We start from the raw sequence: 25377 nt of genomic DNA, 5'->3' as shown, positions 1-25377 counted from the left end.
GGGGGCCAGGGTCCGCCGCGAGGCGCTCCCTGCAGCGTGGGTTGGAGTACTCCCGCTTGCCAAGGGCAGAGCCTGTCGAAATCTCTGCATCTGGACCCGAGTGCTTTCTGCTGGTCTTCCTCTGCCCGGCGAATCAGCACTAACTTACGAAACGCGGCCCACTGGCCGCAAGGGCGTGGTCCGGCGCTGACCCGCGGCGGCGAGGGGAAGAGGCCACGTCCGCCATCCGCCCGCGCGCGGGAGGACCCGGGAGCCCCGCGGCTGGGCGTCCGGGCGGCCGCTAGGCGAGCTCCGCGCCTCCAACCCACACCCGCCCCCCGCCCGCCAGCCCGTCAGGACCCCGGGCGCGCCTCTTCCCCGCAGCCCGCCGGGCGGCCTTGCCGACCTCCCGCGCCGAGGCCCTCCGGCTGCGGCGGCGCCGGCGCAGGCGGCCGCGGATTGGCCGCGGGGCTGGCGCGCGACGCGACGTGACGGGGCGGGGCGGGGCGGGGCGGGGCGGGGCGGGGCGGGGCGGGGCGGGGCGCGGCCGGCGTGCGTAAGCTGGTGCGCTCTCCTGCGGCTCCGCGTCCCGGCGGGCTGCTCGCTGGCGCTGCGTGCTCGGGCTGCTGGGCCGGGTTCCGGGTCACTGGAGGGCTCGGGTGCGGGCGGGCCCCGGGCCGGGGCGGCGCTGGGGCGCCCCGGACATGGCGCGGCCGGACGATGACGAGGGGGCGGCGGGGGCGCCCGCGAATGGCTACTTCCCGGTGCCTGGGCGCGAGGAGCCGCAGGGCGGGCCGGTCGCCGGCTGCCGGGCCCTGAACGGGGGCCCCCGGGCCGGGCCGCAGACCCCGTCGGCCCCTGGCGAGGAGACCCGGGCCCGGCTGCTGCCCGAGGGCCCCGGGGAGGAGGCGGAGGGCGCCCGGGAGCCGCGCACGGCTCTGTCGGCGCGGCGCTTCGCGGTGCTGCTCATCTTCAGCCTGTACTCGCTGGTGAACGCCTTCCAGTGGATCCAGTACAGCATCATCAGCAACGTGTTCGAGAGCTTCTACGGCGTCTCCTCGCTGCACATCGACTGGCTGTCCGTGGTGTACATGCTGGCCTACGTGCCCCTCATCCTCCCGGCCACCTGGCTGCTGTCCACCCGCGGCCTGCGGCTCAGCGCCCTGCTGGGCTCCGGCCTCAATTGCCTGGGCGCCTGGGTCAAGTGCGGCAGCGTGCAGCCGCACCTCTTCTGGGTCACCATGCTGGGCCAGTGCCTGTGCTCCGTGGCCCAGGTGTTCATCCTGGGCCTGCCCTCCCGCATCGCCTCGGTGTGGTTCGGGCCCAAGGAGGTGTCCACAGCTTGTGCCACCGCCGTGTTGGGCAATCAGGTGAGGACTTGGGTGACAGACGGAAGGGGGAGCCGCGGCTGTGCGGCCTGGCGTGGAGGGAGCAGGGAGACCTGCGTCTGGGATTGAGGCGAGGGGCGGGGCAGTCGTCAGCAGGGTCCCGTGTGCCTTGATAAGGTTTTTTATTTATTTTTTAAGGACAGAACTTGTCATCAAGTCTAAAGTGACTGCCTTGCTGTCTTGGTTTGGGAATTTCCCATCAAACAGTTAATCGAGGTAAAGACCATCTAGACCTAATATAGGAAACTTGTCAGTCGTGAGTCACTCTTGGGTAGATATTTTTGTGGCCAGAGTCATCTTTGCAAAAAGGTGCTGGATTCTGAGAAGTTTGAACCAATTTTGAATGATCAGTGTGAACAGTCCCAGTTTAATTTTACCTGTGAGTGGTCAGCAGAGTGCCTGACCAGTCATTTAGATGACCGCTAGGTCAATGTTCTGGTGATAAAGACCTCAGAGACCTCCCCCGTTACCAACTAGGAACAGGAAAACAAGTCACAGGTCCAGAATCTACTGTAAAAGGGGTATTTTTGGCCACCTCACATGAAGGCACTGGGTGTCTTCCTCACAACAGTTTCACATGCCCTTTGCATGCCAGCTGCATTGCCCCTTAGAATGTTCACTTGTTGTTTTTTCAATTTGAGTGGCAGACTGATTCCTTATAATTTAAAATCTGTACTTGGAGTCCTTTGATTCTGTATGTAAATTGAGTTCATTCAGCCTAAGGAGAAACTAAGATGCTTTGTTACAAAGACTTAACTTCTGTCTTTAAAATGTATCACTACTACCTGTAGCTACTTAACAACTGCCTTATCTCTGCCTTCTAGTCTGACATTTGTTTCAAGATTGCAGTAGAATTTATTGAAAATCCACAAAAAGACTACATGCTTTATTGCCTTATATTTACTTCCTTCTCTAAAAGGACAGAAGGGGTAGCTTGAAATACAGTTGTGTTTGCATAATAATTTGTGATTGATATTTTAATTGGTTGCTTTTACATTTTTGGATGGGAATGTTTTCTTCTTAAGGCATTTGACCTGTATACCGTTTATTTAAGATTGATGCTTCACCGAGCATGACATTCTTTTTTTTTTTTTTTTAAGATTTATTTATGCATACAAGAACTGGGGTACAGGCCAGAGGTGCGGGAGGGTGAGAGGATTCACCAGAGACAGAGCGGGGAGCAGAACAGGCAGACTGACTGAAGTACACTGCTGAGGGGATCAGCGGGCCATTGAGAAGAGGTTTGCTGCACCTTGTGGGTAGCTCCCTGGCCGTCCTGGGGATCGAACTGGTGCTGCAGAGACTGTGGATAGCTTCATAGTACTGTGGTTAACCTGTTGCACCATCAGGGAGGCCCGAGCTTGAGCTCGACATCTTTTAGATTGTCAACTTATAACTTTGGATTGTCAATTTCATGTCTGTTAAATGGCCACGACTTCCCTCCAGTGCTCAGTGCACCTCCAGACCTTCTTCTGGTGTTCTCCATCGATGAACTCATCCCTCCCTTGGCGCCTTGGTTGGGCACTTGCTGGTGTCCCCACGGTGCCTCTCCAGCTGAGGCTGTGGAGTGGCAACCATAATATTCAGTGTTACTGAGCTCTCACTGGCCACTGGGAACCATGTGTCATTTAATTAAATATTGGCAGGTAGGACTCCTTGTCTCCCTGTTTTATAGTTCCAGAAAATGAGACTTGAAGGGATGGAATTACTTTCCAAAGCCATTTGGTTCATTAGTGGCAGCACTCATCCTTATCTGTCTGAAACCTGGGTGCTGGCCCTTCTCTGCACCCACAGAGCCTCATCCCCCACTTGCCCAGGGCATCCTGTAGGACTTAGGTAAAATCTAAATCCCGTACTCTGGATTTCAGAATCCTAAATATGTCTTTGGTTCCTAAAATAACACTTCTGTTTGCATACGGGCCTTTGCAGAAGTCTTCCTTCTTCCTGGAATGTTCTTCTGGGATCACATTATATATCCTAAATGTCACTCAGGCCTTAAAGTAATATGACATGCTACATTAATATTACATGTCAGTTACCCAGTCCTCTAATTACATCAGTGTACTTTTTTTTTTTTTTTAGATTTATTTATTTATGCATACAAGAACTGGGGTACAGGCCAGAGGTGCAGGGGAAAGGGGGGAGAGGATTCACTGGAGACAGAATAGGGAACAGAACAGGCAGGCTGACTGAAATGTACTCCTGAGGGGAGCAGCGGGGAGACAGGAGAGGTCTGCTGCGCCATGTGGATCATCTCCCTGGTTGGGGATCGAACTCTTGCTGTAGTGGCTGCTGATAGCTTCATACTGCTGCATCTTAACCCCTTGCACCACCAGGGAGGCCCCTGTACTTTAATTCTTTACACAGAATTGCCCAGTGTGTCTTTGTTTTTAGGTTTATAGGTTTCTGTGATGATTACTCATCTCCCACCCACACAATTAGATTGTAAATTTCATGAAAGCAGGTACATAGTCTAAATATAACACAACTGTGTTACCAACATTTATAACAACCCACATGTAGATACTCCAGAATTTGCTCAGTACACAAATGAGCTTCAGACTCAAACACTGGACGGTTCCAGTTGGATACCCTGCGCCCACCATTTTTTTTTTTTAATAGAGGCATGTTTATTTATTATTTGTTTGTTTGTTTGATGGTTTGTTTATACATGCACTGGGTACAGTCAGAAGCACGGGAGGGTGAGAGAATTCACCAGAGCCAGAGCCAGAGCAGGGAACAGAGCAGGCAGAAGGACCGAAGTACACTGCTGAGGGGAGCAGTGGGCAGCAGGAGAGGTCTGCGCGCCATGTGGGACCCTCCTCCGGTGGCCCGGGAGCAGCCGGGGATCGAACCGGTGCCGCAGAGGCCGCCGGCAGCTTTGCAACCCAGCGCTCAACCGCTGCGCCACTGGGGAGGCCCCTGCGCCCACCATTTGATATTTACTGTGTCTCCCAGCTCCTTTCTCTCCCGCCACCCATTCTACTGGGGCCACCTGCAGCTCTGTAGGAACTTTCCGGCTCATCTTCCTGCCTGCACCTCCCCCTCCTCCCTGGGCCCCATAGCCATGGTCATCCAGTCTAGTCTCCATGTTCATGGGGCGGGCCTGAGCCCTCTGCAGTGGCTGCTGTGACCTTGAGACGGATGTCAGACTCTAATGTGCCAGAGGAGAGCCTGTTAGCCCCACCCTCACCTCTCCACACTCCCACTCTGCACCACACTCCGCTGGCCCCACACTCTCCTGGCTGGCTGGTTTCTCACAAGGTCGTGCCCTCCTTCTGGCTTTTTCTGTGTCCTGCTGTGCGCACTTCAGCCTCACTTGGCTGGCGGCTCTCATTTCTTACTCAGGCTTTGCTCCTCCAGACACTTTTCCCTGAACCCCAAGGCTATAGTAGTTGCCCCTCCAGAGGACTCTTAGCTAGGGTGTCTGTTCCACTTTGTCTGGGGTCACTCCAGGTGTGCCTCCGTGGCCCAGTGTAACTGCCCATGCATCCTTTTCTCTCTAAACCGTGTTATGTTGGGAGGGTCCCTTATGTGTCCTCCTGGGTCACTGTACCTCCAGCCATCACGTACTGGACTCAAGACACTCTGATTACCTGTTTTTTGGAAAAGGAACAAATGCAATTTTTGGCCTCCTTTAATTAATTAATTAATCAATTAATTTAATTTATGCATGTAAGAACTGGGGTGTAGGGGGTGAGAGGAGGCAGTGGGGAGCAGAACAGACAGATCTACTGAAATCCACTGCTGAGGGGACCAGTGGGGAGACAGGAGAGGTCTGCTCTGCCATGTGGGTAGCCTGGGGATCAAACTCAGAACTCATGCCTTGATAGCGCTGAGATTTTAACCCCTGTACCACCAGGGAGGTCCTTCCCTCCCCCTCTTCAGCCCCCCAGAATCTGGTCTCCCTCTTGATTGACTCTCCTTGGATACTCTGGCTCTATTTCTCTTGTGATGATCGTATTCAGCCTCATTATTCTCTTACTGATGTGAAATTCACATGTTAGTTGAGCTGTTTGAATGTATAGCTCAGTGGCATTTAGCGCCTTCACTGTTGGAAGCACTGCCTCTAGCAAGCTCTAGACCAGTCACCCACCCCGAAGAAGACTGTAAACCCCCTGAGCAGTTCCTCATCCCCCTCTCTCCAGCCCCTGAGAACTTCTGCTTGATTTCTGTGGATTTACTGATTCAAGACCTTTCATATAAATGAAGTCATACAATACAAGGCCTTTTGTATCTGGCTGCTTTCACTTAAGTCTTCGAAGTCCATCTGCATTGTAGGATGCATTTGTATTTCTTTTTAGGGCTGAATAATATTTTATTCTGTTTATTCATTCCTCCCACTGTTAATAGGCATTGGGGTTGTTTCCTCCTTTCCACAACTGTGAGTGGTATTGCTGTGAATATTCATGTACATCACTCAGTATCTGTTTGAATATCTGTTTTCAATTTCGGGAGGTATATACCTAGGAGTGGAACTGCTAGGTCATTTTGTAATTTGAAGGAACTCTGCCAAATAGTTCACAGGCTGAACTATTTTGCAATCCCACCAGCAATGCACAAGGTTCCGGCTTCTCAACATCCTAGCCAACACTTGTTACTTTCTAATTTTGTAATTATAGATGCCCTGGTATGTATAAAGTGTTATCTTGTGGTTTTAAATTACTTTTCCCTAATGGCTAGTGATGTTATCCCTTTTTCATTAGCCCATTGGCCATTTGTACATCTTCTTTGGGGAAATGTCTTTTTCTGTCCTTAGTCTGTGTTTGAATTGGGATGTCTGCCTTTTTGTTGTTGGTTGTGCAAGTTCTTTACGTATTCTGGATACTGGACACTTGTCAGATATATGGTTTGCAAAAACGTTCTACCATCGTGTAAGTCATCTTTTTTTTTATCTTATTTTGCAATTTCTCATTCTCTTTATTGATTGTAAGGATCTAAAGGTAAGGACTATCTTCTTTTTTTTTTTAAGATTTATTTATTTTTGTATATAAGAACTGGGGTACAGGCCTGAGATGTGGGGATGGGTGAGTGGATTCACCAGGGACAGAGTGGGGAGCAGATTGACTGAAACAGTGCTGAGGGGAGCAGTGGGCGAGTCAAGAGAGGTCGGCTCCCTGGCCAGGGATGGGACTCGTGCTGCACAGGCTGCAGACAGCTTCATAGGTTGTGTCTTAACCCCTTGCGCCACCAGGGAGGTCCAGTAAGGACTCTCTTCCACAGCTTTATAGCAGTCGCATTCAGACAGTAGCAGCATTGGAGATGTTCTTTGGCTGGGGAGCCATCGTACTAGTTTCCTTTACCAGTGTAGCTGGGGTGCTGTGACCCTAAGAATTGGGGGGAAAGGGGAGGGCAAAGGGGATGAGCACAGTGCACTCTGTTGGTAGTGAACTCTGTTGTGCTTTGTCGTGGGTGAACTGTGGTAATAACACCTGAAGGGGGGGATCCTTTTCTCCCAAAATATGAACAACGATGTAAACCAACATTATGTCACTAAAAAGGTACACAGCACCTTTTACAAAAACATGTCACAGCCACTGGCTCTCCTGTCTTTTGTCGTCAGTATGTACTTTTTCTTCTTAACAATAGCTGTTAATTGACCTGTTTATTTTACAGCTTGGAACTGCCATTGGCTTTTTGCTGCCACCGATTTTGGTGCCCAACACACAGAACGACACATATCTCCTGGCTTGTAACATCAGCAACATGTTTTACGGGACATCCGCGGTCTCCACCCTTTTATTTCTTTTAACAGTCATCGGTAAGTGCATATTTTTCCAAAATCATAGACAAGTGCATGACCGGTGTGAACGTAAAAATAACCAACCCAAAGGATTTTTATTGCTATCTCTGGTGTCTCTGGCTCATTTTATTCTTGCCGAGCTGGGTCTTGCACAGGTGGTGAACGCTACAGCCCTAGCAGAGGCCGTGTCCACTGCATCTGTTTTCATACTGTAAATAGAAGAGAGATCATGTCACCTCATATATCTCCCTACTAACTCTTGCTCCCAGTAGCAGCTGGTTGGAGCATGACTGCTTCCTCTTTGCATGCTCTTCTCCACGGTCTGCATTTACACTGACCTAGCCAGACCTGCCCTTGTCAGGCCTGGAAGGGATGCCCCATGGCTCTGACCCTCCTCTTGGATGACAGGCCTTCCAACGACCCCATTTAATGGTTGACTGGATCTGAACGCGTTGATCAGGGGCTGGGCCTGGGCAGTGGCCAGCAGTTCAGCACAAGCTCATTCTGTGGGACTATCTGCTTGCTAGGCCCCTCCAGCCTCGTGCAGCTGCCTCACCGCCCCGAGTCTGCGCCTGGGCCTGTCTCTTGAAGCTGTCAGTCACAGTCAGCTGCCAGCAGCACCATCAGTTTGGAAGACAGTTCGGGAAGGTCTGCTTTTTTAAGTTTATTTTTTATGGGAAATGACTTTTATTTCAGGGGAAAGACAGGAAGGTTTATTTGGGTGAGCTAGCTGCTACACCAGCCAAAATGCCCCAGGGGCGCTCACTGGATCCTAAATTGATGTCCCAAGGGGAGGAAGTAGAAAGTGGAAAGGCCATTACTTGATCATTAAGATTTACAGCTAGGCTTTGTTGTAGAGCTGTGTTGATTTTTACTGGAATGGTAATGAAAATGGAAGTTCCACCGACCTCCATCTATGAAATCCTCAGTTTTCAAAGAAAGGGCTTTGAGCATAGGGTGTTTCCTCGGAGCCTGCCTGGAGACATGAGCTGCTAGATTGGCAATCATATCACCCTGTTTTATTTGAAAATTGGAAGTAAGAACTGTTGTACAAAATTCTTTCTCATGGTTGGTGGGGTGACTGGCATTGGGGAGAAGTGGGGTGTACATGGGACATGGTGGCTGTAGCCCTGGATGCCCGATGACGAGTGAGGAATGAAAGCAGGACCATGCGCAGCTGCCACAGGGGAGCCTTGGGCCAGAAGTGGTGACATTTCAATTAAGAAGTTTCCTCATGCCTTAAAGTTAATAAGGAAACTCAGGATCACTTTTATTTATTTTTGTTAAATATTTATTTATACATACAAGAGTTAGGGTATAGGCCAGAGGTGTTTTGGCGAGGGTGGTGAGAGGACTCACCAGAGACAGAGCAGGGAGCAGAACAGGCGGATCTATTGAAATACACTGCTGAGGGGAGCAACGAGGAGATAGGAGAGGTCTGCTGCACCGTGTGGGTAGCTCTCTGGCTGGGGATCTAACTCCTGTTTCAGTGGCTGCAGATAGATTCATAGTGCTGAGACTTAACCCCTGCGCCACCCCCGGGTCACTTTTAAGTGCCTTACATTAAGGTCATAATTACTAAGAGGCAGTCCCACTGTCCTCTGAATTCTACCCAGATTTACTTTGGAAGCCCAGACAAATCTTTTGTTTTTTAAATATTTATTTTTTTATTTATTTATGTATACAAGAGCTGGGGTGTAGGCCAGAGGTGCAGGGGGTGAGAGGATTCACCAGAGACAGAGTTGGGAGCAGAACAGGCAGATTCCCAGATATCCACTGCTGAGAGGAAAGTGGGTGAGCCAGGAGAGGTCTGCTGCTCCATATGGGTAGCTCTCTGGCTGGCTGGGGATCAAGCTCAGGCCTCAATGGCTGGCGATAGCTTGATAGCACAGTCTTTAACACCCTGTGCCACCAGGAGGCTCAGCCCAGACAAATCTTCGGAAGCCACTGCCTTCCACCCAGCTGGTGGCAGGTGGTGGTTGGCGCTCTGCAGCCTCCCTGGAGGCTGCCACCCCACCACCCTTGGGGAGCGCAAGGGTGACTGCTGTTGCCCAAGTCTCTGGGAGCTGCTGGGCTCCTGTGGGTCTCACACTAATTCTCCACGCTGGGTCTCTTGGCATGTGCCAGCACATTTAAAGCTACATGTGCCTGCTCATCGCACAGCCCTGGGGGGCGGCAGTGTCACTCTTTCCATTTTTCTGGGTGAGGTTCTGGGTAAGGACAGCACAGACATTGAGCACATTCAAGTTACCTACGGGAGGTGAGGTTGGCAGCCTCACGCGCATGAAATGTGGAAACAGACCAGCTTGAATCTCCTTAACCTTCCTCACCTGCTTGGATCAGACTGAGTGGGGGTGCCGTGGTGTGTGAACCCTCTTCTTGTGGCCACAGAGCAGTGAGGACACCACGCCAGTTAGGCCGGGGCCCTTCCTGCCTGTCATGCTGATGTGAATGGGTGACAGGAGCCAAAAGCAAGAGCCATCGGAATATTTACTATTAAGGCTCTGAAGCCCTGAGCAGGTGACACGGGGAGCTTTCCTCCTGATCCTTATACTCGGGATGCCTGCCCTGCTGGTGTAAACCTAACAGAAATACATTCTACTTAGTTACTTCAATCCCTGGAGATACAGTCTCTTTTACTCAAAATATTCCTCAGAAAGGCGGTGTAGTTTGTAGCACTTCATTGGAAAATTCCTTTGCATATGTAATCCTCATATCAGCTGCTTCTTGCTGTTTCTGTTTGAGGAATGAGAAAGTAAGTGTGGTGGGGCGGTGGTGGGGGCGGGGGAGGGTTTGCCTTCTGCAGCTGGGCAGTGAGCTGGGTGGTCCTAGCACTCAGGCCTCAGTCTGTCTGACAATAAGTTTGTAATGTCTGTTTGCATCACGTAAAGACAAGTGAATGAAATCAGGAGATGGTGTTATAGTCTAATTTCAAAGCATAAAAGTGAGCCAAACAGCATTAGACTTGCCATTTTTTTTTAAGATTTATTTATTTATTTGTTTGTTTGTTTGTTTAATTATTTATTTATTTATACAAGCACTGGGTACAGTCAGAAGCGCGGGAGGGTGAGAGAGTTCACCAGAGCCAGAGCGGGGAGCAGAGCAGGCAGAAGGACTGAAGCACACTGCTGAGGGGAGCAGCGGGCGGCAGGAGAGGTCTGCGCGCCATGTGGGACCCTCCTCTGGTGGCCGGGAGCAGCCGGGGATCGAACCGGCGCTGCAGAGGCTGCGGGCAGCTTCGCAACCCAGCGCTCAACCGCTGCGCCACCGGGGAGGCCCTAGACTTGCCATTTACACACATGGGAGAGAAAGCTTGAATGTGGCACCCCAAAATCCTCGGCTTCTTTAGGTGCCGAGGATGGAGATTAACCATGTCAGAGTTGATCCTTTTTTTGGCGCAGGTTTTTTGTTTTTGTTTTTTAAGATTTATTTATTTATTTATTTATGCATACAAGAACTGGGGTGTAAGCCAGAGGTATGGGGGGGGTGAGAGGATTCAGCAGAGACAGTAGGGAATAGATCTGGGAGATCCACTGAAAAACAATGCTGAGGGGAGCAGTGGGGGAGGCTGGAGAGATCTGTGCCTTGTGGGTTGCTCCCTGGCTGGGCATTGAACTTGTGCTGCAGTGGCTGGCAATTGCTTGATCTTGCTGTCTTTAACCCCTGCACCATCAGGGAGGCCCCAAAATTTATTTATTTATGCATACGAGAACTGAGGTGCAGGCCAGAAGTGCCGGGGTTGGGGCGGGGATGAGAGGATTCTCTGGAGAAAGAGTGGAGAACAGAACAGGCAGACTGACTGAAATATACTGCTGAGAGGAGCAACAGGTGAGACAGGAGAGGTCTGCTGTGGTGCAGGTTTTTAGAGGAGAGGAGGCTGCACTTGATCACTTTCAAAGGTGGGGAAACCCTTAATTCCTCCTCTGAATGGAGGAGTCCAGTCAGGCAGGGCCACAGACCAAGTTTTCAGTTCCCTTTTCTTCTCCCCATGCACGTGATCCTGAGTCATTCTATCATCCAGGCGCCACCTAAGAACGCAGGAAAATATCTGAAACGGAAAGATTCTGAACGTAAACGTAATAGAGTAAAAAATTTGTGAGAATTGTTTCAGTTTGACATTTGAGTTCATTTCTGAGTCATTAAGACTTGACCTAGTAAATCACAACCTGTTGATAAGTAAGACTTAAGACTCACTAGATACCACAACTGCCTTGTAAGCCTGGCCTTGACATTCAGAAACTTTGTTTGACTGCTATATGAGTTCTGTATCACCAATATTAATAAAAAGAGATATCTCCTATCTTAACTAGGACACAGAAACGTTCAGGAAAGGACTAGAGCCTTCCTCAGCAGTGCAGGAGCAGATAGGGAGGAGGAAGATGAGAAATTGCAGCAACTTAAAACAGTTTGTGTCCACCAGCTCTACAATGTAAGGACATTAAAAATAAGTATCTGTGAATTATGTCAAAATTGACATCTGTCTTAGTTGTAATTGATCAATGTTTGTGTCAGCAAAGAACTTTATTTTTTTTTTTTAAATTTTTAGCTGCCAGCAGAAAAATTAGAAGCACAGCATCAGATGGGGGTGTTAAGGGTCATTTATTTTGCCATGATTTTCAAATGTGGTCGGGTATTCTTCGCATTTAGAGAGTTTTGTTTTTAATGCAGTTTCTCAGGTTTTGTTCTGGGGGTTCTAACTCATTGAATCTTGGGTAAGAACTTCATAATCTGCATTTTTTAATATCTGCGTGATTGTGGTGGGCTAGGAGGTTCGATGGAGAATATCCTTACTGGAAGAAAAAAATAGCCACTATAAAAAAGAGAGAACAAATCATAATCTTTTAGAAAATATTACTTTTTTCTGAATCCATTTACTTTTTTTTGGTTTTCCAGTTTACCCTGTTTCGTTGAGTCTAAGGTGTTCATCTTTTTCATGAAATATCTGAATTTGAAGCACCCTTAATAATGGTATCTAAGATGAAAAAGTTCTAGAGACCTGCTGTGTAAGGTTGTGCCTGCAGTCAACAACTCTGTGTCTTGCTCTTATAGATTTCATGTTCTGTCCTTATCACTATAAAAAAAAGAACTTCCGGAGGAGGGTCCCACATGGCACGCAGACCTCTCCTGCCGCCCGCTGCTCCCCTCAGCAGTGTACTTCGGTCCTTCTGCCTGCTCTGCTCCCCGCTCTGGCTCTGGTGAATTCTCTCACCCTCCCGCACTTCTGACTGTACCCAGTGCATGTATAAACAAAACAAAAAAAAAAGAACTTCAATGCGTGTGACTTCACTAGACACCCAGACGTGGTAGAAACTTCCTATGGAACCTGCAAGATCATTGATTGCCAGTATCAGAACATCTCAGATTCAGTGAAATGCAGTCTTTTCCATTTATTTTAGTTTAAATTTAGGGAAAGCCCTAAAAATATATTTTAGTTTCTTTTTTTTTAAGATTTATTTATTTATACATGCAAGAACTGGGGTGTAAGCCAGAGATGGGGGATTGTGAGAGGATTCACCAGAGAGAGTGGGGAGCAGAACAGGCAAATCCACTGAAATGCACTGCTGATGGGAGCAGCGGGTGAGTCAGGAAAGGTTTGCTGCGCCATGTGGCCGGGGATTGAATTTATGCTTCAGTGGCTGCGGGTAGCTTCATAGGTTGCATCTTAATTCCTTGTGCCCCAGGCCCTATTTTAATTTCTCATGTGCAGATTCTAGCTGTTATGACTAGCCTCACCCTGTCAGCATCTCCTCCCAGCTGTGTGTTGCAGGCAAAGTTGTTAGATTCTTTCTGCCCAGCACAAGGGCAGTGTCTGTCTGGCTGAGAAGGCGATGGAGTCTGCCTCGCACTCCATAGACTGGTGGTTCTGGTGCTCACAGTCTTAGGACCAATCTGTCACACTCTGATGTCTCAGCTCTGCCCCTCGATGTTCCACATGTGGTTGGTAAGAGTGGGCAAGAAAGACCCAGCTCTGCTCTCACAAATCCCTTCACCTGTTCAGCTCTAGAGGTGCAAGTGGATCAGTGTTCAACTTTCTATCCAGTCTCAGCAGAAATAGTTACTAACCCAAGACAGTCCTCTAAAGTCTAAAAGTTCAATAATGTATTTACTTGCTCATATTGTACACCTCTAATTATAAACCAGACTGAATTTAGATACAGAATTGTTGAGTACTTAAGATAATAACATTTAAGGGCCTCCCAGGTGGCGCAGCGGTTGAGCTCTGGGTTGCTTGAGCTCTGGTTTGCGAAGCTGCCTGCAGCCTCTGCAGTGCCGGTTTGATCCCCGGCTGCTCCCCACCCACCGGAGGAGGGTCCCGCATGCTGCACAGACCTCTCCTGCCGCCCGCTGCTCCCCTCAGTGGTGTGCTTCGGTCCTTCTGCCTGCTCTGCTCCCCGCTCTGACTCTGGTGAATTCTCTCACCCTCCCGCACTTCTGACTGTACCCAGTGCTTGTATAAATATATAAAAATAAATCTTTAAAAAAAAAAGTCTTTAAAAAAAAAAGATAATAACATTTAACCTTATTTAAAAATAGAAATACCAGTGAGTATGGTTGTGACATCTTGCTGGGTCTTGCTTAGTCAGTTTCGGAGGGCCGTGGTGGTAATGCCGGCCGGACTTAGCAATCAGTGAAGACAAACACTGTCTTGACTGTTCTTTGAACATGCACTGAGTTGAGTCTGGTCGCAGAGGAAGGTGCTTGTGTTCAGTTACCGTGTCCTGTTTGTTCCCAGCATTCAAGGAGAAACCACGGTACCCCCCTAGTCAGGCCCAGGCGGCTCTACAAGACAGCCCCCCCGAAGCATACTCCTACAAGCAGTCGATGAGGAACCTGTTCAGAAACATTCCTTTCCTCCTGCTGCTGATCTCCTATGGTAAGTGGTTTCTTGCTTTGTTTTTAACTAGTGGCCTGAGCTTTGATTAATAACAAGCTGAGTTTATTGACATGTTTACAAGGACAATCATCACATAGTCCAAAACTAAAAGCAGAAACTTCAGGCTGGATTTTCTTTTTTTTTTTTAAGATTTATTTTTTATTTATTTATGCATACAAGAACCAGGGTATAGGCTAGAGGTACGGGGGCGGTGGGGGTGGTGGTTAGTGAGAGGATTCACCAGAGACAGAGTGGGGCGCAGAACAGGAGAGGTCTGCTGTGCCATGTGGGTCAACTCCCTGGCCGGGGATAATACTCAGGCCACCAGGAGGCCCCCACCAGAGCTAGCTTAATGCTTAACTCACATACTGTTCATTTTGTTGTTTTTATTGTATCAACAATTATCAAATACCAACTCAATATCTAACCGTGTTCTGGGTGCTCTGGGCTAGACGGAAGTGTGAGCAGTAGGATCCCTCCCTGAAGTAATTAGCGGCTTATGCGGGGGTGGTGGGGGTGGGGGGCGATAGTGTAGACGCATCTGAGAAGAAACAACCAGGTAGAGCCATTTGTGACACAGCAGTTAGCACTTACTGGACTGTGTGTGTGTGATTAGGTTAAAATCAGTTTAGTTTGGAATTTATAAAGGATTTTCATATAATTCCATTTAACTTTCTGAGATAGCTTTCTGAGATAGAGAGATTATGATGCCTATTTTATAAGTGAAGAATCTGAGTTCTTTTTATTTAATTTTATTTATTTGCATAAAATTCAAAAGGCACAAAGGATCTACAACAGAAGTCAGTCTCCCCAAGTTAGCCGTAACCCCTCCCTGGAGGCAGCCCGCTGTTGTCCTCGGCAGCTAATTGGTGAGCTGGTACAAACTTGACATCAAAATCAGACAAGGATTGAGTAAGAGAAAAATTAAGACCAGTTTTACATAGGAACCTAGATGTAGAAATCCAAAATAAAACATCAGCAAACTTATGAAGTCGATAACACATCCTGACCATGTTTGGGTTCTATCAGGGGTGAGAACTGGTTTGATACTAGACATTCATGACTATCATTTACCACAGGACTAGCTGGAAGAAGAAAATTTACCCAATAGCTGAGGAAAAAAGCATGTGCTAGAACTGAGTATTCATGATTAAAATCTCTAGAATGACTTTTATGAACCTGAGGTAGTTTTCTGTGAAAACTGTCGCAATCATTAGAATAAATGTGACCCTTAGAAGCATCCCCCTTGGGGTCACTAAGAATGTCCCTTACAGACGCCTGGTGTCATTCCTGTTCAGCCTCCAGCCAAGTCCCTCCTAGCCCATAACACACAGAAAGGAGAAGGTGCGTGAATGAGTGGGGGGAGCTGTGCCGTGAGGTACCCAGAGGTGAGCGGGTGATGAGCTCTGGCCCAGCCTGGCCAGGGTTGGCATCGTAGATCAGCCCTGTTTATCCATGTGCTCCTGTGGCTGCTTTTGGACGACAATGGCAGAGTTGAGTAGTTGTAACAGAGACCACGTCACCTGCAAAACTAAAAATAGCCACTCTCTGGCCCTTTCCAGAAAATGTTTGCTGACCTCTGATCTCTAAAAAAGGTACAAAAGAACCTAGCACCATGTCACTAGGAGTGACATGGGCAAGGTTGCCAGCTCTCTGCCAGTGTGGGAATACCAGTTGCTTTTCTATGAAAAGGTACCTCCTGTAATAGCAGCCAAAACTATAGGATGCCAAGGACTAAATCTACCAAAATAAGCTTATAAATTAGAATAGGGGGCCTCCCCAGTGGTGCAGCGGGTTGAGTGCAGCACTGTGGGGCTGTCTACAGCTTCTGTGGCGTGGGTTTGATTCCCAGCTGGCCAGGGAGATCCCCACATGGCTCGGCATACCTCTCCTGTCTCGCCCACTGCTCCCCTCAGCAGTGTCTTCGGTCTGTCTGCCTGTTCTGCTCCCCACTCTGTCTCTGGTGAATTCTCTCACCTTCCTATACCTCTGGCCTATACCCCCATGCTTGTATGAATGAATAAATCTTTAAAAATAAACAAATAAACAAACAAATAAATAAATAAATTAGAATAGGGCCTCCTTGGTGGTGCAGGGGTTAAGTCCCAGCACTATGAAGCTATCCGCAGCCACTGCAGCACGAGTTCAATCCCCGACCAGGGAGCTACCCACATGGCACAACAGTCCTCTCCTGTCTCCCTGCTGCGCCCTCAGCACTGAATTTCAGTAGATCCATCTGTTCTGCTCGCCATTCTGTCCCTGGTGAATCCTCTCACCCCTACCTCACACCTCTCGCCTGTACCCCAGCTCTTGTATGCATAAATAAATAAAATACATATTAAAAAAGCACCTGGCTACCTGGACTGTTACCCCACTTCCCACTGGGCTCCAGGTGCATCTGGCCCAGACTGGGTTGGCCTGGGGGGTAGGGCGGGAGGCTGACAAAGGAGGCCTGGGTGCTATGTGGGGAGCAGATTAGGTGGCTCCACTGAAACACACTGCCAAGGGGAGCAGCAGGGAGACAGGAAAGGTCTGCTGCACCATGTGGGTAGCTCCCTGGGCGGGGTACAAACTCATGCTGCAGTGGCTGCAGATGGCTTCATAGTGCTGGGACTTAACCCCTTGTGCCACCAGGGAGGCCACTACCCAGGCCTACCAAGATCTCTAGCCCAGCTGTGGGCAGCATCCTGCTGTCTCCAGCTCAGATGGGGCTTCCAAGCTGGGGTGACTAAGGTGCCACAGATCAGCAGAGGCACAGCCCGGTCCCTGAACCCAGCAGAGCCTGGGACCTGCCCGGGTCCCTTCTCGGAGGTCAGGGTATGCTACAGCAGAGAAGCCTGCCCCACGTCAGGTGCCTGACACAGCAGAGGGTTGTTTTTGGCCACATGCCCACTGTGGCTGGCATTGGGTTGGGCCCACCCAGATCCAAGCTGACGTTTCTGCTAGTACCCCCTCGAATGCGTGGCTCCTGTGACCTTGCACAGCTGAATGCTGGGCACCCCAGAGCGGCTCTCACACGGGGAGACCTGGCAGGGGAGAAGCTATAGAGGAACTTGCCTCTTGGATTATTCATACAGGAAAAGTAAAGTAAAATGAGATTGCTACATCAGACCTTACACAACAATGAATTGCAGTTGATTAAAGGGTAAAAATCAGAATGTCAAGTTTTAGAAGCCAGTGTAGGAAACCCTCTTTGGTAGTTTTAGAATTTCTTTCTGCAAAAAGTACAAACCCTAGGGGGCCTCCCCGGTGGCGCAGCGGTTGAGCTCTGGGTTGCGAAGCTGCCCACAGCCTCTGCAGCGCCAGTTCGATCCCTGGCCACCGGTGAGGGTCCCACATGGCACGCAGTCCTCTCCTGCCGCCCGCTGCTCCCCTCAGCAGTGTATTTCGTCGGTCTGCCTGTTCTATCCCCTGCTCTGGCTCTGGTGAATTCTCTCACCCTCCCGCGCTTCTGACTGTACCCAGTGCTTGTATAAATAAATAAATAAATCTTTTTAAAAAAAGATTTATTTATTTGTTTGTTTGTTTATTTATATAAGCACTGGGTACAGTCAGAGGCGCGGGAGGGTGAGAGAATTCACCAGAGCCAGAGAGGGGAGCAGAGCAGGCAGACCGACGAAATACACTGCTGAGGGGAGCAGCGGGCGGCAGGAGAGGTCTGCGCGCCATGTGGGACCCCCCTCTGGTGGCCGGGGAGCAGCCAGGGATCGAACTGGCGCTGCAGAGGCTGCGGGCAGCTTCGCAACCCAGCTCTCAACCGCTGCGCCATTGGGGAGACCCTAAATAAATAATTCTTAAAAAAAAAAAAAAAACAGTACAAACCCTAAAGAAAAAGATTGAAAATACGATTACATGAAAATAGTGGTCTAAGAAGACAAGATGTAATCCATGAGAAAATGTCTGTGATGCGTAGAATCAACAAAGTCTTAGCACCTGCGATGTAAAAATAACTTCTGCAGCTCAGTGGACAAAGGTCGAGCAGTCCTGCTCTCGTTTTCCTAGACGTGAGCCCTGCTCAGAGCTGAGCCTCCCGGTCTCCTCTAAAATGCAGACCAAAGCCAGAGCTTGTTCCACACTCGGTGGAGCTTCCCACTTGGCAAGATTGTTTTCTTTATCTTGTACAAACAGATTTGGCAAGGACGTGGAGTCAAAGGACTCTGCTGGTGGAATAAACTGATGAAACCATTTTGAAGACCAGTTTGGCGCTATCCAGAAAGTAACTTTTTCTATTAGGTAAATACTTAGAGAAACCTTTATTATACTTGAGAACAAAAACATACTGTCTTTGCAGTGTTGTTGGAAACAGTAAAAAACATGAAATATCTATTGATAGGACAAGAGATAATTAAAGTGAGGGATTCCCTGCTGGTCTAGGGGTTAAGTCTCAGCACTATCACCTCTACACCTGAGTTCGATTCCCGGCCAGGGAGCTGACCCACGTGGTGCAGCAGACCTCTCCTGTCTTCCTGTTGCTCCCCTCAGCGGTATATTTCAGTGGATCTGCCTGTTCTGCGCCCCACTCTGTGTCTGGTGAATCCTCTCGCTCCCACCCTCTGGTCTACACACCAGTTCTTCTACACCAAAGAGAGAGAAAGAGAAAGAGAATTAAAGTGAAGTGTGTGTATAAATATATATTTATATCTGTATCAAAACATAACCACATCATGGAATATTATGCAGCAGAGAAAGCTAACTAGAACTGAAAGTATCAACACAGAGCTATCTGAAAACGGTAATATTCTATGACAAAAACAAATTTCAGAGAGATACAAATAATAATTATATAAAACTGAAATACATGCTGAATAGTTGTAATTGTTAGTGGCTGTAGTTATTTATAAAGTGCTAAGCACGAAGATCAGAGTAGGGGTTACTTCTGAGAAAAATAGATGAGAATAAAATTGAAACATCTAAAAAATGAATCTGTATCAAAGATGGCAAAATCTTTAATATCTGACAAAGCTGACTGGTAAATACAGGTGTTTATCAAATCATTCTCTACAGTTTCGCATGCTTGAAATGCTTAATAATTTATTAAGCAGAGAGAAATTATTTTTAAGATTTATGTATTTATGCATACAAGAACTGGGGTATAGGCCAGAGGTACAGGGGGGTGAGAGGATTCACCAGAGACAGAGTAGGGATAAGAACAGGCAAATCTACTGAACTACACTGCTGAGGGGAGCAACAGAGAGACAGGAGAGGTCTGCTGCGCCACGTGGGTCAGCTCCCTGGCTGGGGATCGAACTCAGGTGTAGAGGTGATAGTGCTGTGTAACCCCTTCCACCACCAGGGAGGCCCTGGAGAGAAATAATTTATAGAGGAAACATGGGGTTCTGACAAGTCATGTACTTCCTGACAACCAGCCGTAGGTGTTCTTTTGCTGCCTGTCCTGTGGTGAATACTGTCTTACCGCCACCCTGTGTGCAAGGGTGAGGCCTGGGGCCGTCTCCTGCCCTGGGCTCCAGCACGCTGGATGGGGTGATGTGTCCAGTCCATGCATCTGATCTGAACAGCCATGCGGGTGGGTGGCCAGTTTCTGTGGCCATAACCTTAAGTTGCTTCCTGCCAGGGCATGATAAGCTCTTCCACTTGCCTGTGAAACTGCCTGGAAAGCACCTCCTCCTCCTAGTCTGGCAGGCTCCATGGCATGTGGGGCTGGGGCGGGGGTTACATTCCTGTCTCTCTTGTAGGTATCATGACTGGCGCCTTCTACTCGGTCTCCACACTATTGAACCAGATGATCCTGACAGACTATGAGGTGAGTGTCTGCGTCTGTGCTGCGGCTGGCGGGCTTTGTCACAAGCGGCTGGGTCCCTGGCCTGAGGCCAGAGTTAGGACCTGGTTTAGTTCACATCTGGGGGACCCACAGAATGGAGAGTTGCCACTGCTTTGGCAATGCCCAAGTCTTACAATTTTTTTAAAGTTTATTTGTTTTTTATTTTTTGCGTAGAAGAACTGGGGTGTAGGCCAGAGGTGCGGGGGATAAGAGGATTCACCAGAGACAAAGTGGGGAGCAGAACAGGCAGATCCACTGAGTTACACTGCTGAGGGGAGCAGCAGGGAGACAGGAGAGGTCTGCTGCACGGTGTGGTCACCTCCCTGGCTGGCTGGAGATCGAACTTGTGCTGCAGAGGCTGTGGATAGCTTCACAATGTTGTGCTTAACCTTAACCTTGTGCCACAGGGAGGCCCCACTTTTTTTTTTTTTTTAATAAATTCTCCTTTAAATAAATAGTGTCACTGGCTATGGGGAAAAAATTAGTGGAACCAATACAAATATAAGAAGAAATATCCAACTCTGACTCTTTTGAAAGGAGGAAGCACTTGTAATGTGGAAAAGTGTGATTCACCTCCTTTTCTGTCATCTGTGAATTATGTAAGTATCCTCATCAAAATCATTGTATTTCGGGGCCTCCCTGGTGGTGCAAGGGGTTAAGCATAGCACTGTGAAGCTGTCCACAGTCTCTGCAACATGAATTCAATCCTGGCGAGCCAGGGAGCAACCCACATGGCGCAGCAGACCTCTCCTGTCTCCCTGCTGCTCCCTCAGCAGTGTATTTCAGTCAATCTGCCTGTTCCATTCCCCACTCTGTCTCTGGTGAATCCTCTCACCCTCCGCACCTCTGGCCTGTACCCCAGTTATTGTATGCATAAATAAATTTTTTTTTAAATCACTGTATTTCTAATCAGAGGATTGAGGAAATTTTTGGCTTTTGATTCTTCTCCCATTTCCTGGTACCCCCCCCCCCCACCTCCCGGTTTTGGGAAAGGAAGCTTCTGTCTGCTCTGCCTGCCTCAACCCACTCAGCCTGACATGTGCCAACCTTCCTGGGGTGGCGTCTGCTTCATTCTGAGATGGCCGTTGGTTGGGGGCTTGAACCCCAAGTGTCTGGTTAACCCCTTCTTGACACCCCCAGGGAGAAGAGGTGAACGCTGGGAGGATCGGGTTGACCCTGGTGGTTGCCGGGATGGTAGGCTCCATCCTTTGCGGCTTGTGGCTGGACTACACCAAAACATACAAGTAGGTGAAAGTGTCTGTGTGTTTGTACACACGTGTGCATGAAGCCCATGTGTTTGGGGTTTTGAGGAATCTGCTTTCTATTTTAAGAAATGTAGACAATGCCACCATGGTGTGAAGACTTGGCTGTGCCCTCCGGGCCCTCCTTGCCCAGCGTGTCCCTGGTCTGTGTCCCTCCTCGTGGGGCCCACCCTGGGCTGGACCCCGCGCCTCCCCCAGTCAGCTGGGGCCTCATTTCTGCCCTGGAAAGAGCCCTTTCTGGGGACCATCCAGCTGGACACAGACTTCTCCTTTGTTGGGAGTTAAAAGACAGAAAAAAAGTGATTTTTTTTTTTTCCTTTCAAAAATGTATTGCTGGGCATCAGGCTTTTTTTGGTTAAAAATTTATTGGCTAAATTGCCCCTAAACTACAGGCCTGCTCACTGGGGATATCATACTGAAAATGTCGTAACTTGTGCGTTTCTGTGGCGCCAGCATGGAGCTGATGCCAAAGGGAAAGTGGCGGCAGCCACTGGAGCCAGGCAAGGGGCTCAGGGTGGCATCTGGGCCATAAAAGGAAAGTCACGCTTTAAAAAAGAAAAAAAAGATTTATTTTGTCAAGAGCTGGGGTGTAGGCCAGAGGTGCGGGAGGTGAGAGGACTCACCAGAGACAGAGTGGGGAGCAGAACAGGCGGATCCACTGAAATCCAGTGCTTAGGGGAGCAGCAGGCAAGACAGGAGAGGTCTGCTGTGCCCTGTGGATCAGCTCCCTGGCTGGGGATCGAACTTGTGCTGCAGAGACTGCGGATAGCTTCATAGTGCTGAGACTTAATCCCTTGTGCCACCCCGGAGGCCCTCAAGTTTAAGCTTTAAACTCCATGCTTCACTGGGAACATTTTCCATAGATACGAATTTTGATAATTTTGAAAACCAAATTGTGCCTCTCCCAGGACAGGGTAAGATGGGTCCGATCAGCAGTTGCAGCATGGGTGTCATGGGGAGGCTGGGGTTCCCCAAACCAGCCAGCGAGTCCTGGACCAGCTCCAGTGTCCAGCAGCTCAGCTCCATGAGGACGCTGGCCACTGGGAAGTGGTGTTGGATCCCACGAGTCTCCCTGGCCCGATGCAGCCTCAAGTTCAGGTGGCCCCCTGGGTGTCTGACCCTTGCACTGACCGTCAGAAGGTCCCACAACCCCCTCCTCTGGTTCAGTCAATTTGCTAGAGATCACCAGGTTGTTATAAAAGGACATAATAGGAGCGGCTGTGGGAGGGTGGTGGGCGGGCAAGGCTGGGCCACGCGGATCTTCCTGGGCACCGTTCTCTGCTCGCTGCCTGTTCTAGGCCCTCCGGGTCTGTTCACAGGCTCTGAAGGGTTTGTCACGGAGCCCGGGTCGGGGATGGACTTGCTGCTCCCTCGGTCTGGGGTGCCCTGGAAGCACTGGGCTCTGCTTGCGGGGTGTCCGCTGGCCTTGTGATGCCCTGCTGTTCTGGGAACCAGGAAATGTCATGCGCACAGATGAGCCACAGGTTCACGGGCACTGACGTCCAGTGAGCCTTTTTCAGGCAGACCACGCTGACCGTGTATGTCCTGTCCTTCGTGGGGATGCTCGTGTTCACCTTCACACTGAACCTGGGAAACATCTTCCTCGTGTTTATTACCGGAGGGGTGCTGGGGTAAGCATTGTGGATCGAGGTGGGCTGCCTCTATGAGTCTGAAGAATTAGTAATGTTGATCTTAGTTTAAAATTATCCAAAGGAGCTTTAATATTTTTAATTTTAAAGAATCTGTCCTATGCATATAAATTTATGCATTTCTTCAGAATGATAAATAATTATATATATATATTTGCATATAAGAACTGTGATATAGGCCAGAGGCATGGGGGTGAGAGGATTGCCCAGAGACAGTGGGGAGCAGAACAGGCGGATATACTGCTGAGGGGAGCAGCAGGAAGACAGGGAGGGGTCTGCTGCACCCTGTGGGTCAGCTTTCTGTCTGGGATAGAACTCAGGCCGCAGCCGTGTTAGTGCTGAAATTTAACCCTTAGGCCACCAAGGAGGCCCGATAAATTTTAAGTGGTGTTTTGGTGTGCTCTGTGTTAAACATGCATTAGCCTAACTTAATCTAAGTCTTACTTGGTTAGAAGAACAAATGACTTAGAGAACTAGAGGTCAGTTTTTCTCAGAATAAGAAAAATGGGATCTTCACTTCTCGACACTGGTGACTGTGGCTACTGGGCAAGATCCTGGGCAAGATCCCCAGGCCTCGCTTGCCTAGACTGGCTTCAGAGCATTCACTTATGTGGTGTTCATGGCGCAGCCACCTGCAGAGGGACAGGCACGTCACCCCTCAGACACTGTCCATAATCCTAGGCTTACCTCCTAGTTTCTTCCTGACCGGCTACCTCCCCTTGGGGTTTGAGTTTGCTGTTGAGATCACGTACCCGGAGCCTGAAGGCACCTCGTCTGGGCTTCTCAATGCTGCGGCCCAGGTAGGTCCCCTCCAGCTGCCTTGCACCCTGGTATTGTGGGCAATGGGTGTGACCATAGTTGTTTGTTTGTTTGTTTGTTTGTTTTTTAAAAATAGATTTATTATGCGTAGAAGAACTGGGGTACAGGCCAGAGGTGTGGGGGGGTTAGAGGATTCACCAGAGACAGAGTGGGGAGCAGAATAGGTGCATCCACTGAAATCCACTGCTGAGGGGAGCAACGGGGAGACAGGAGAGGTCTGCTGCACCCTGTGGTTAGCTACCTGGCCAGAATCGAACTCAGGTCACAGTGGCTGCCGATAGCTTGATAGTGCTGTGTCTTAACTCCTTGGTGCCACCAAGGAGGCCTCGTGACCATAGTTTTTGTTGAAAAAAATTTTGCTTTGAGCACATTTTTCCAGATACCAAAGCCTGTGAACATGATAGTAAAGAGAAGTTTGGAATAAAATGTTAAAGACTCAAACACGGTCAAGATCATTCTCTTATTTTCTTCAGATATTTGGGATTTTGTTCACCTTGGCTCAAGGAAAGCTCACGGTGGACTACTGCCCCATGGCAGGCAACATCTTCCTCTGTGTCTGGATATTCGTGGGCATCATCCTGACGGGTGAGTTGGGGCATTTACCTGCACACGTTCTGTGTCAGTTTGTCTTTATGCTTAATTTTCACATAGATGGCTTTTCAGTGATGCGGGAGAAGTCAAGCAGGCAATGAGATGAAAAGCAGGTTCGTCCTTGTGTTCATCCAAGGATATGCGTGTGTGTCCGGTTTCAAAATCACCACAGTCACGAAGCAGGAAATCGTGTGCCAGAAGCCAGTGGGGACCTGGCCTGGAGGTGGGCTCTGCTCAGCAGTTATAGGATGGCATGGAGCCTCTCCTCTGGGCTCCCGCTCCGCAGCCCCCCGTCCTGGTAGCTGGGTGCTCAGGGGCCAGGCTGGGGGTTGTTAGCCTGCTCTCACGCTTATTACGTGTGATCCAGAGGACAAGGGCAGGGGTGAGACGGCGCCAGGCTCCAGGGAATCCCGGATGTCCAGGCACATGGCACGAAAGGGCTCCAGGGCCAGGGTGTCATCCAGCAGAGTGTCCAGGCCTACGCGGCCTCCAGTGTGCTTTCACCAAGCTCCTTCCTCCCTGCCCTCTCTACCTTCTTTTCCCAACATGAGCCACACTGGGTGTCCTCACCGCTGACCGTGTCGCTTCTCTATTTCAGCGCTGATCAAGTCTGACCTGAGAAGACACAACGTGAACATAGGAGTCACGAATGGCGACGTGAAAGCTGTAAGTAAGGCGGGTGTCAGTGATTACACTGTCAAGAAAAGCACACGGGGTAGGGTGTGACTTCACCCTTTTGGCTCAGCTGGTCATTCCTGAGCTGCCATCTGGTGACATCATGTATGCCCGACGCACTAGGTCTTCTCTTCTGCAGGTCCCGGTCGACAGCCCCACAGATCAAGAATCCAAAACCATCCTGACACCCACACAGTTAGAATCGGCAATTTGAGGGGAAAGAGGATGTTACCGATGTGTGAAAGCGGAGCAGGAAGGTCTTGGAGCTGAACACTTACTGGACACTTACTGGATGAGCCCTGAATGCAAACACTGTTTGGCTTAGTTGTTAATTTAAGCAATATTTTGCAGCCATCACCTACATACTACCATTCTCTTGGTGCCTGTTGTGTTTTATATTTTTTATTTGAGAGTATGCTACTTGATACCTATTTTTCAGAAGTGTTTCTCTTTTTTATAGAAAATGGAAGCATAAAACACTTTCTAAAACAGTAAGGCAGTCTAGTCCCTATAAGTACATAGTTTAGATATAAAAATATGCAGGGAACCAAGTACGTGTGTCCCTCCTTGGCCCCTGGTCCGTCCTCTGACCTCCTGCCAGGCCCCTGGGTGACAGCC

The 25377-nt window shown here is 49.3% G+C and overlaps 1 protein-coding gene across 1 annotated transcript; it reads left to right on the top strand.

The window, feature by feature from the left end:
* Nucleotides 1-683: 683 nt before the first annotated feature.
* FLVCR1 (FLVCR choline and heme transporter 1) lies at nt 684-24973 on the top strand (the record flags this gene model as incomplete). The annotated part of the gene is made up of 10 exons (XM_084245496.1): nt 684-1349; nt 6984-7128; nt 13844-13984; nt 19678-19745; nt 20904-21007; nt 22546-22656; nt 23369-23474; nt 23967-24078; nt 24683-24750; nt 24899-24973. The coding sequence occupies 10 exons, from the start codon at nt 684-686 to the stop codon at nt 24971-24973; spliced, it is 1596 nt and encodes a 531-aa protein (XP_084101622.1).
* Nucleotides 24974-25377: the final 404 nt, after the last annotated feature.

Source organism: Talpa europaea, assembly GCF_964194135.1.
Source record: "Talpa europaea genome assembly, chromosome: 10".
Classification (NCBI taxonomy): Eukaryota; Metazoa; Chordata; class Mammalia; order Eulipotyphla; family Talpidae; genus Talpa; species Talpa europaea.
This window is presented reverse-complemented; position numbering and strand designations above follow the sequence as displayed.